This window comes from Caenorhabditis elegans, chromosome III (assembly GCF_000002985.6).
Source record: "Caenorhabditis elegans chromosome III".
Taxonomy (NCBI): Eukaryota; Metazoa; Nematoda; class Chromadorea; order Rhabditida; family Rhabditidae; genus Caenorhabditis; species Caenorhabditis elegans.
The window spans coordinates 13,594,631-13,606,502 of NC_003281.10; the positions used below are offsets into that span (position 1 = coordinate 13,594,631).

The following is an 11,872-nucleotide window of genomic DNA, read 5'->3' on the forward strand; positions in this document are numbered from 1 at the left end:
AGTTTTTCCGCAAGTAGATCCTCCCGCCGGTTCGAGTATTTCCGCAAGTAGATTTTTCCGCCGGTAGATTTTTCCGCAAGTAGATTTTTTCCGCCGGTAGATTCTTTCCGCCGGTTCGATTTTTCCGCAAGTAGATTTTTTCCGCCGGTAGATTCTTTCCGCCGGTTCGATTTTTTCCGCAAGTAGAGTTTTCCGCCGGTTCGATTTTTTCCGCAAGTACATTTTTCCGCCGGTTTGAGTTTTTCCGCAAGTAGATCTTCCCGCCGGTTCGAGTTTTTCCGCAAGTAGATTTTTCCGCCGGTAGATTTTTCCGCAAGTAGATTTTTCCGCCGGTAGATTCTTTCCGCCGGTTCGATTTTTTCCGCAAGTAGAGTTTTCCGCCGGTTTGAGTTTTTCCGCAAGTAGAGTTTTCCGCTGGTTCGAGTTTTTCCGCAAGTAGATTTTTCCGCCGGAAGATTTTTCCGCAAGTAGATTTTTCCGCCGGTAGATTCTTTCCGCCGGTTCGATTTTTTCCGCAAGTAGATTTTTCCGCCGGTAGATTTTTCCGCAAGTAGATTTTTCCGCCGGTAGATTCTTTCCGCCGGTTCGATTTTTCCGCAAGTACATTTTTCCGCCGGTTTGAGTTTTTCCGCAAGTAGATCTTCCCGCCGGTTCGAGTTTTTCCGCAAGTAGATTTTGTCGCCGGTAGATTCTTTTCGCCGGATCGAGTTTTTCCGCAAGTAGATTTTTCCGCCGGTTTGAGTTTTTCCGCAAGTAGATTTTTCCGCCGGTTTGAGTTTTTCCGCAAGTAGATCTTCCCGTCGGTTCGAGTTTTTCCGCAAGTAGATTTTTCCGCTGGTTCAATTTTTTCCGCAAGTAGATTTTTCCCCCGGTAGATTCTTTCCGCCGGATCGAGTTTTTCCGAAGTAGATTTTTCCGCCGGTTCAATTTTTTCCGCAAGTAGATTTTTCCGCCGGTAGATTCTTTCCGCCGGATCGAGTTTTTCCGCAAGTAGATTTTTCCGCAAGTAGATTTTTCCGCCGGTAGATTCTTTCCGCCGGATCGAGTTTTTTGTCAAGTAGATTTTTCCGCCGGTTTGTGTTTTTCTGCAAGTAGATCTTCCCGCCGGTTCGAGTTTTTCCGCAAGTAGATTTTTCCGCCGATAGATTTTTCCGCAAGTAGATTTTTCCGCCGGTAGATTCTTTCCGCCGGTTCGATTTTTTCCGCAAGTACATTTTTCCGCCGGTTTGAGTTTTTCCGCAAGTAGATCTTCCCGTCGGTTCGAGTTTTTCCGCAAGTAGATTTTTCCGCCGGTTCAATTTTTCCGCAAGTAGATTTTTCCGCCGGTAGATTCTTTCCGCCGGATCGAGTTTTTCCGCAAGTAGATTTTTCCGCCGGTAGATTTTTCCGCAAGTAGATTTTTCCGCCGGTAGATTCTTTCCGCCGGATCGAGTTTTTCCGCAAGTAGATTTTTCTGCCGGTTTGAGTTTTTCCGCAAGTAGATCCTCCCGCCGGTTCGAGTATTTCCGCAAGTAGATTTTTCCGCCGGTAGATTTTTCCGCAAGTAGATTTTTTCCGCCGGTAGATTCTTTCCGCCGGATCGAGTTTTTTGTCAAGTAGATTTTTCCGCCGGTTTGTGTTTTTATGCAAGTAGATCTTCCCGCCGGTTCGAGTTTTTCCGCAAGTAGATTTTGTCGCCGGTAGATTCTTTTCGCCGGATCGAGTTTTTCCGCAAGTAGATTTTTCCGCCGGTTTGAGTTTTTCCGCAAGTAGATTTTTCCGCCGGTTTGAGTTTTTCCGCAAGTAGATCTTCCCGTCGGTTCGAGTTTTTCCGCAAGTAGATTTTTCCGCTGGTTCAATTTTTTCCGCAAGTAGATTTTTCCCCCGGTAGATTCTTTCCGCCGGATCGAGTTTTTCCGCAAGTAGATTTTTCCGCCGGTTCAATTTTTTCCGCAAGTAGATTTTTCCGCCGGTAGATTCTTTCCGCCGGATCGAGTTTTTCCGCAAGTAGATTTTTCTGCCGGTTTGAGTTTTTCCGCAAGTAGATCCTCCCGCCGGTTCGAGTATTTCCGCAAGTAGATTTTTCCGCCGGTAGATTTTTCCGCAAGTAGGTTTTTTCCGCCGGTAGATTCTTTCCGCCGGATCGAGTTTTTTGTCAAGTAGATTTTTCCGCCGGTTTGTGTTTTTCTGCAAGTAGATCTTCCCGCCGGTTCGAGTTTTTCCGCAAGTAGATTTTTCCGCCGATAGATTTTTCCGCAAGTAGATTTTTCCGCCGGTAGATTCTTTCCGCCGGTTCGATTTTTTCCGCAAGTACATTTTTCCGCCGGTTTGAGTTTTTCCGCAAATAGATCTTCCCGCCGGTTCGAGTTTTTCCGCAAGTAGATTTTTCCGCCGGTAGATTCTTTCCGCCGGATCGAGTTTTTTGTCAAGTAGATTTTTCCGCCGGTTTGTGTTTTTCCGCAAGTAGATTTTTCCGCCGATAGATTTTTCCGCAAGTAGATTTTTCCGCCGGTAGATTCTTTCCGCCGGTTCGATTTTTTCCGCAAGTACATTTTTCCGCCGGTTTGAGTTTTTCCGCAAGTAGATCTTCCCGCCGGTTCGAGTTTTTCCGCAAGTAGATTTTTCCGCCGGTAGATTTTTCCGCAAGTAGATTTTTCCGCCGGTAGATTCTTTCCGCCGGTTCGATTTTTTCCGCAAGTAGAGTTTTCCGCCGGTTTGAGTTTTTCCGCAAGTAGATCTTCCCGCCGGTTCGAGTTTTTCCGCAAGTAGATTTTTCCGCCGGAAGATTTTTCCGCAAGTAGATTTTTCCGCCGGGAGATTCTTTCCGCCGGTTCGATTTTTTCCGCAAGTAGATTTTTCCGCCGGTTTGAGTTTTTCCGCAAGTAGATTTTCCCGTCGGCTCGAGCTTTTCCGCAAGTAGATTTTTCCGCCGGTTCGATTTTTTCCGCAAGTAGATTTTTCCGCCGGTAGATTTTTCCGCAAGTAGATTTTTCCGCCGGTAGATTTTTCCGCAAGTAGATTTTTCCGCCGGTAGATTCTTTCCGCCGGTTCGATTTTTCCGCAAGTACATTTTTCCGCCGGTTTGAGTTTTTCCGCAAATAGATCTTCCCGCCGGTTCGAGTTTTTCCGCAAGTAGATTTTTCCGCCGGTAGATTCTTTCCGCCGGATCGAGTTTTTTGTCAAGTAGATTTTTCCGCCGGTTTGTGTTTTTCTGCAAGTAGATCTTCCCGCCGGTTCGAGTTTTTCCGCAAGTAGATTTTTCCGCCGATAGATTTTTCCGCAAGTAGATTTTTCCGCCGGTAGATCCTTTCCGCCGGATCGAGTTTTTCGGCAATTAAATTTTTCCGCCGGTTGATTCTTTCCGCCGGTTCGATTTTCTCCGCAAGTAGATTTTGCCGCCGGTAGATTCTTTCCGCCGGATCGAGTTTTTTCGCAAGTAGATTTTTCCGCCGGTTTGAGTTTTTCCGCAAGTAGATCTTCCCGCCGGTTCGAGTTTTTCCGCAAGTAGATTTTTCCGCCGGAAGATTTTTCCGCAAGTAGATTTTTCCGCCGGTAGATTCTTTCCGCCGGTTCGATTTTTTCCGCAAGTAGATTTTTCCGCCGGTACATTTTTCCGCAATTAGATTTTTCCGCCGGTAAATCCTTTCCGCCGGATCAATTTTTCCGCCGGTTTGAGTTTTTCCGCAAGTAGATTTTTCCGCCGGTTTGAGTTTTTCCGCAAGTAGATCTTCCCGTCGGTTCGAGTTTTTCCGCAAGTAGATTTTTCCGCTGGTTCAATTTTTTCCGCAAGTAGATTTTTCCCCCGGTAGATTCTTTCCGCCGGATCGAGTTTTTCCGCAAGTAGATTTTTCCGCCGGTTCAATTTTTTCCGCAAGTAGATTTTTCCGCCGGTAGATTCTTTCCGCCGGATCGAGTTTTTCCGCAAGTAGATCTTCCCGCCGGTTCGAGTTTTTCCGCAAGTAGATTTTTCCGCCGATAGATTTTTCCGCAAGTAGATTTTTCCGCCGGTAGATTCTTTCCGCCGGTTCGATTTTTTCCGCAAGTACATTTTTCCGCCGGTTTGAGTTTTTCCGCAAGTAGATCTTCCCGTCGGTTCGAGTTTTTCCGCAAGTAGATTTTTCCGCCGGTTCAATTTTTCCGCAAGTAGATTTTTCCGCCGGTAGATTCTTTCCGCCGGATCGAGTTTTTCCGCAAGTAGATTTTTCCGCCGGTAGATTTTTCCGCAAGTAGATTTTTCCGCCGGTAGATTCTTTCCGCCGGATCGAGTTTTTCCGCAAGTAGATTTTTCTGCCGGTTTGAGTTTTTCCGCAAGTAGATCCTCCCGCCGGTTCGAGTATTTCCGCAAGTAGATTTTTCCGCCGGTAGATTCTTTTCGCCGGATCGAGTTTTTCCGCAAGTAGATTTTTCCGCCGGTTTGAGTTTTTCCGCAAGTAGATTTTTCCGCCGGTTTGAGTTTTTCCGCAAGTAGATCTTCCCGTCGGTTCGAGTTTTTCCGCAAGTAGATTTTTCCGCTGGTTCAATTTTTTCCGCAAGTAGATTTTTCCCCCGGTAGATTCTTTCCGCCGGTTCGAGTTTTTCCGCAAGTAGATTTTTCCGCCGGTTCAATTTTTTCCGCAAGTAGATTTTTCCGCCGGTAGATTCTTTCCGCCGGATCGATTTTTTCCGCAAGTAGATTTTTCTGCCGGTTTGAGTTTTTCCGCAAGTAGATCTTCCCGCCGGTTCGAGTTTTTCCGCAAGTAGATTTTTCCGCCGGTTCAATTTTTTCCGCAAACTTTTTTTTTTCGGTGAGCGGCGATCATAAATAGCCAAAAAAAAATCGGCGATCGCCGATTGCCGATTGCCGATCAGTGTGCGTCTAATTTTTTTCAATTTAAAAATCCTAATTTTAAGAGCTCTTTCAAATAATTTTTTATAAAAACAGGAATATTAGGCAACGAAAAGCAATCCTTGATACCTTAAAATTCGAAAAGTAGTGAAAAATAGTCCGAAAATATACCTTTTTCCTTCTTCAGAGGGGTCTATCTTGGACTATAAAATTTCATCGGCGATCGCCGATCGCCGACCCGTTTTTCCCTTTCGGCGATCGGCGATCGCCGATCGCCGATTGCCGCTCACCCCTGATCCCCATCCCCCTCCCACCCCCCGGCCCAAGCAGTTTTTTTTGGGATGAAAAAATTCGCAAAAAATTTTCCCGTGGTGGAGAGTTGAACTCACACTGATTTCAAATATTTTGGTTTCGCCGCCTTTTCCGTAAAATTGAAGTAAAATCTTTTATAGATATACACTCAAAATAAGAAAACTGCGTGGCGTGTACTGCAGAAAACCTCATAATTAGGCCCCGCCTTTTTCTCGTCCACTCACGGAGAAAAGGCAAAAATTTGGGGACCAACCAATATCAGGCTGCCGACATCCTACGGGTTCCGCGCGCCGCTATGTTTAACTCGCAGCGGGCGGAGACAGCTCGCCACACCCACAGCGAGTTAAACATAGCGGCGCGCGGAACCCGTAGGATGTCGGCGGCCTGATATTGGTTGGTCCCCAAATTTTTGCCTTTTCTCCGTGAGTGGACGAGAAAAAGGCGGGGCCTAATTATGAGGTTTTCTGTAGTACACACCACGCAGTTTTCTTATTTTGAGTGTACATCTGGTCAAGCATTTTGTAATTATTTAATCTGTGAAATATAGGGCTGCTAAAGCTGCTGCAAAGGGCTCAGCCCTTTATTTGGCGCATTTCATTGAAAAACGCAGTGCGAAAGGGGTTGTTTGACAGCCCCCGACACTTTCGGGGTTCCGCCAACCTCGCGCCACTTGCCACCATGACCCTCTGTATAGTGCCGCGCGGAACCCCGAAAGTGTCGGGGGCTGTCAAACAACCAACTCTCGCACTGCATTACTCGAAGTGGGCCCCAGCCCCAAAAGGGCTCAGCCCCACTGTAGGGGCTAGCCCCCAGTCCTAGTGAAATATACCCACATAAATACAGGGTGGGCCAAAAGTATGGTAACACATGAAGCGCTCTTTTACATGAGATTTTCGCGCGACTGCCACGTCATACGTACATTTTTCTATCGAATACTGATAGCTGAATAAATTTCCTTCAATTTGACCCAAAATTTGTAATGTTTCCCAATAAGGTGCGATTTTAATCACCCCGGCAATTTGGCGAACCCTTTCGAAAAAACGGCGTTTTGGCACGCGGCACTTCCCACACAAACGCACCTCCCACGCACCCCAATAACTTTCAGATGTATGATTTTTATGTTAAATTGAAAGTTAAAGAAGTGAAGAAGCGTTTTTGATTGTTTTTGTACCAAATAAAAATTTTCTGTGTTGACACTGGCGCCTAGCAAGAACCTTTGAATATTTCATGAATTCAACTTTCCGAAATTTACTCAGTTTTTTTGGTTTCGCAAGGCGTAACGACCCACAAAATCAGCGGAGCTAATTTTTTTCTAAAAATTCTGAAAAGTCAGGTCAAACCGTTCCAAAAAGTACTAAAATGAATTTTTCTTCATACTGCTGCCGCCGCTCACATCCATCTTTCTGGCGACTGTTTCATTCAAGACTTCAACTACTGCCACAGTCCATGACAGAAATACCACGACAGAAATTTTTTGGATTTTTGTTTTTAAAGAATCTCCAGACCAAGAGCATTCTTTGAACTATAAAAACTTGTAAGATACTTGATGGATTCCTCGAGAAAAATGTAGAAATCCCGCAGAATGCCGACTTGCGTGCCATAAAGATCGTGATCTCAAAAGCTCTGAAGGCCTGCAGCGATGCGGATGGGGATATTTTGAAAATTCAAAACGTTAATCTGGTCAGTATTTTATGGAGAACAAAACTTGTACACATTGATGTAATAACTCTCTCCACACGTGAAGTTATAGAGCTGCAAACGTGTTACCATACTTTTGGCCCACCCTGTACTGCAATTCTATAAAAATAAACATTAGGGCGCGCTTGCACATCAATTACAAAAAGCGCACCATTCGGAGTCATCATAATCGTACAGATGCGAATCCGAATCGACGTCCGAGTAACAGTTGAACAGCTTAAAATTGAAGATATTCTCATAAATATTTTATTTCGTTCGATTCGAATAAATCGTGTACTTTTATTCTGGATATCTAAGACAGCATAATTTCAAAGAAGAATGCTATGTGCAATCATCGCAGTCACTTGATATGGATCACAGTTTGACGATGGACGACGATCCTCCAGATATCCCTTTCTCTCCGCAGCCACTTGTCTCGGAATACGAATTGAGCATCCACGATTGGCGACTCCCCACGAGAACTTGTCAGCCGAGCTTGTCTCATGACGTCCTGTCAAACGACGAAGATTGTCCTCTCCACCATGTGGATCGTACACCTTCATCGCATCCAAATGAGTACGCTTGAGCCCGTCCATGGCAGCTTCAATCGCGGCGATACCGCCTGGAGCACGCATTTCAGCGTGGAGAAGTTGGTATGGCATCTGGCTCCGTTCCAATCTCCCATGGTGACCTTTGGTTTGGGATCAAGAGATACGCAGACACCGAATTGTTCAGCAACTCTGGAAACATTTTTATTATATACAGGATCGTGATGAAAATACCTGTGCAAAATATATCTCGACATCCACAATTGATCTCCCATATCGATTCCTTCGCAGGTTCCGATTTGGAATTCCCATTGTCCAGGCGTCACTTCAGCATTTGTTCCGAAAATATTGAGCCCGGCGTGAAGGCAAGCACGATAATGTGTCTCAACGACTTCTCTCCCGAACGCACGATCCGCTCCGACGCTACAGTAGTACTTTCCTTGTGGAGCCGGGAATCCGTGTTTTGGCCATCCTAGTGAGTGCTCATCTCTGTCGACGATCAGATATTCCTGCTCCATACCAAACCATGGGCGGGTATCACGGATTTCGTTCATGATTTCGGCGCATGCTTGACGATGACTGGTTGCTGAAAATACTTCTTAAAGGAGCACCATTTTTGCACCATTTTTGGAGTAGGTCTCGCCGCGACAGATTTAACAGTAATAGAACTATTAAACTGTTAAACGAATATGAATTTTGAAAATTCTTTAAAAAAAACTTCATATAGGCGCAAATGCCTACGTGTTCCATGAAGTTTTTATTGCATTAAGTCAGCAAAGCAACTAGAAGGCGCATAGGCAGGCAGGCATCTAAATGCCTGTTTATTTTATTTCCTAACCTGTTGGCTGCATTTGATGGTCCAGCGTGTCACACATCACCAGCTTATTCCCACCGCCCAAAAACGGATCCGGATAGGCAGCGACTGGACGCAAATAACGATCCGAGTCACGTCCCTTTGCCTGCCCCGTCGAGCTTCCATCATAATTCCAGATGGGATAGTCCTCAATTCTCTTCGGAAGTTTATCAAAGGTTCGCGTTTTCGAACGGAGATTTTCCCCAGTTCCATCGATCCACACGTAGGTCGCCTGGATCTTTGTCGGATGAGGACGAAGTCCCAAGAATTGATCAATGACGGCTGTTCCAAGAGGCATGCGAGTTTCAAAGTTCAAGTGAGTCATTTTTACCTAAAACTTTATTTCATGTCTGGAAAATCTGTGTAGAAACTTACGGTTATTAGAATTTGCAATCGAGAGTTGTTCGTCGAGTAGAGCCAAGCTCGTAATAAATTGAGTTTGACCACCCACGCGAAAAAAATATTTTAACTATTGAGGAAATCTGTAGGCCGGCACGTTTAAACTTTTTGGAATGTTTTTTTATACAAACTTACAACAAATGAACCGTAACCGTCTGACTAGAATTGTGAATTTTGAAAAAAAAAAGTCGGAAGAAATGTATTTACGTGTAAGAAAAAAATTGACAAAAAATTTAATCGAATTCTATAAGAAGAGTTTTCAGTTTAATAATCGGCTCCTAATTTTTTTCGTACTTTTTTCCGATTATTTAAATGTTCACTATTTTTTTTTCTCCGGAGAAAAGCAGGTAACATTGCGTGCAATTTGAAAAATATGTAGTGTGAACGCGCTCAACATTTTAAAATTAATTCATCCTTTTTCCTGCGAGAAATCACTATGTACCTATCGAAAGCTTGTTGCTGGCTGCTACTCGAAAATTTTTGTAATTTCGGAAAAATTTGCATCTGGATATTTAGTGCAATAGAATTTAGAATTGGGCACAATTTATGGATATTTATAATTCCCGCCGATATTGCATGTATCTACTCATTTTTGACTCATTTTTCAGAAAGGTGGTTTCTTGTAGTTAGAGACAACTTTATTTGAAGAATTGCATGCTCTCTATAGCAAAAAGAACCGATTTTCCATAAGAAATCAAAATGGATGTTGCAAACTATCAAAAATGTTTTACAGTAAAACTATAAGACCGTACGATCATTTTTTCTCAAGAGTCATTTTTCAGTTCACTTTTTAAAATTTCTTTTTCCCAGTTATTGCAACAAGATAAAAATTATGGAAGTTGTCAAAAAAGTATCAAGAAAGCTCTGTATCACCGAAAAAAACGGGAACCGGATGGTACCGGAGTTGCCGAACGGCAGATCCGGTTTAGGTTAACTTATTTGTTTGTTTTTTTTTCTTAATTTCTAAGTAAAATCAATTTGGTACTTGTGCATTATTTCCCCTCATTTTAATATTATCCATTTTAATAAAACGTGATGTCCATTTTCCATCTTTAGGCTTAGAAATGATTATTTCCTAAGCCTAAAAAACAAAAACTCCACACGTTTTTATTTAAAATTATATTTTAAAAAATGAGGGGAAATAATACACAAGTACCATCAATTTTACTCAATTCCCAAGTAGCAAGTGGTCCTAACAAGTTTATTCATGTTAAGAAACCATAAATATAAAGAAAATGAAGTATCTCATGGAATTTGTGTCAAGTAAAATCGTGTTTCGCCTAGAAATGGAAGGCACATGTTGAAAAAAAAAATTTGAAAAAAAATCAGCTTAGAAGCACTTTCGGTGAACAATCGATGGGCCGGACTCGTCGTACTCCTGCTTGGAGATCCACATTTGCTGGAAGGTTGAGAGGGAAGCAAGAATAGATCCTCCGATCCAGACGGAGTACTTGCGCTCTGGTGGAGCAATAATCTTGATCTTCATTGTGCTGAAAATACAAGAATTATAATCTCATGTACTGAGAAATGTGAAGCTTACCTTGGAGCCAAATGTTGAATCTCCTTTTGCATACGATCAGCGATTCCTGGGAACATGGAGGTACCTCCGGAGAGAACAGTGTTGGCGTAGAGATCCTTTCTGATGTCGACATCGCACTTCATGATGGATTGGTAGGTGGTCTCGTGGATTCCGGCACCTTCCATTCCGATGAAGGCAGGCTGGAAGAGGACTTCTGGGCAGCGGAATCTCTCGTTTCCGATGGTGATAACCTGTCCGTCGGGAAGCTCGTAGCTCTTCTCGAGGGAGGAGGAGGAGGCGGCGGCGGCGAGCTCGGACTCGAAGTCGTGGGCGACGTAGCAAAGCTTCTCTTTGATGTCCCGGACGATTTCGCGTTCGGCGGTGGTGGTAAAAGTGTAACCGCGCTCGGTGAGGATCTTCATCATGTAGTCGGTCAAGTCGCGTCCGGCAAGATCGAGACGTTGGATGGCATGTGGGAGGGCATATCCCTGGAAGATTAGAAGATAAGATCGGATGTAGGTTCTAGATTTCTTAGATCCCAAAGAATTCTCACAAGAAGATTGTGGATCAGATAAGAAGATCAGAAGCTCAGGCTATGATTTGCAGAGAAATGAGGTGGCCTTGCTCTTACTAAGTTCTTACAGTTCCAAAAACTTAAAACTAAGGATAAGAGCTGCTGAGCTGAACTAAAAGTTTCCGAAAGCGCTGTGAGCCTGTTTCTGGCTGCAAAAATTAGTCGAAGCAGACGTAATCTCCAAAACTTTACACCGCCAAGTCAAAGAAGATTGCTGTCTTCTTATATTCTCTAAACCCATCTACCTACTTCATAGATTGGAACGGTGTGAGTGACACCATCTCCGGTGTCCAAAACGATTCCGGTGGTTCTTCCGGAAGCGTACAAGGAAAGCACAGCCTGAATGTTGACGTACATGGCTGGAGTGTTGAAGGTCTCAAACATGATCTGTGTCATCTTTTCTCTGTTGCTCTTTGGGTTCAATGGAGCCTCGGTAAGGAGAACTGGGTGTTCCTCTGGGGCGATACGAAGCTCGTTGTAGAATGTGTGATGCCAGATTTTCTCCATATCATCCCAGTTGGTGACGATTCCGTGCTCGATTGGGTACTTCAAGGTGAGGATTCCTCTCTTGGATTGTGCTTCATCTCCGACATACGAGTCCTTCTGTCCCATACCGACCATCACTCCCTGATGACGTGGGCGTCCGACGATGGACGGGAAGACGGCGCGTGGAGCATCGTCTCCGGCGAATCCGGCCTTGCACATTCCGGATCCATTGTCGACAACGAGGGCGGCGATTTCTTCTTCCATCTGAAATTAATAAAAGGTTGAAGAAGTCGAGTTTATAGAAAACGTTATTAAGTGATGTACGAGTACTATAAAATGCCGAAAAATGAAAATGTTGCCACATTTCCCCAAAAATGCAAAGTGTGTTATCAGTACCGCAGCCAGCTCACCATCGGGGGGAAAACGAGAAAAAGAGAGAATGGAGAGAATATGCCACATTCTGTATGTATATATGTGTGTGCGTTTGATACTGATAACTCCCTCTCTCACTTCGTTCTAAGAATTGCAGGTACGTGGTGGTTATATGTACACACTCACACACACACACACACACAAATTATCACGTCACACAGACAAAGTCATAGTTTGGTGAGCATGATGTAAGCAGCCTGTCAGAATTTGTGCTCAATTCTAGAACATGAAATTGTCAATTGACATGATATGCACTGGGAGGCTGTTA

General features: G+C 44.0%; 1 protein-coding gene and 1 pseudogene across 2 annotated transcripts; both read right to left on the minus strand.

Moving 5' to 3' along the window:
• Positions 1 to 7,129: 7,129 nt before the first annotated feature.
• Positions 7,130 to 8,526, minus strand: gln-4 (annotated as a pseudogene). Its single transcript has 3 exons — positions 8,187 to 8,526; positions 7,583 to 7,934; positions 7,130 to 7,540 (listed from the first exon to the last, which is right to left on the minus strand). Coding segments are annotated over exons 1-3 (1,103 nt in total).
• Positions 8,527 to 9,781: 1,255 nt separating this feature from the next.
• act-5 (Actin) lies at positions 9,782 to 11,436 on the minus strand (the record flags this gene model as incomplete). The annotated part of the gene is made up of 3 exons (NM_067408.7): positions 9,782 to 10,083; positions 10,134 to 10,600; positions 10,936 to 11,436. 3 exons carry the CDS (start codon positions 11,434 to 11,436, stop codon positions 9,924 to 9,926), a joined length of 1,128 nt encoding a protein of 375 aa, NP_499809.1. The 3' UTR covers positions 9,782 to 9,923.
• Between the last annotated feature and the right edge of the window lie 436 nt (positions 11,437 to 11,872).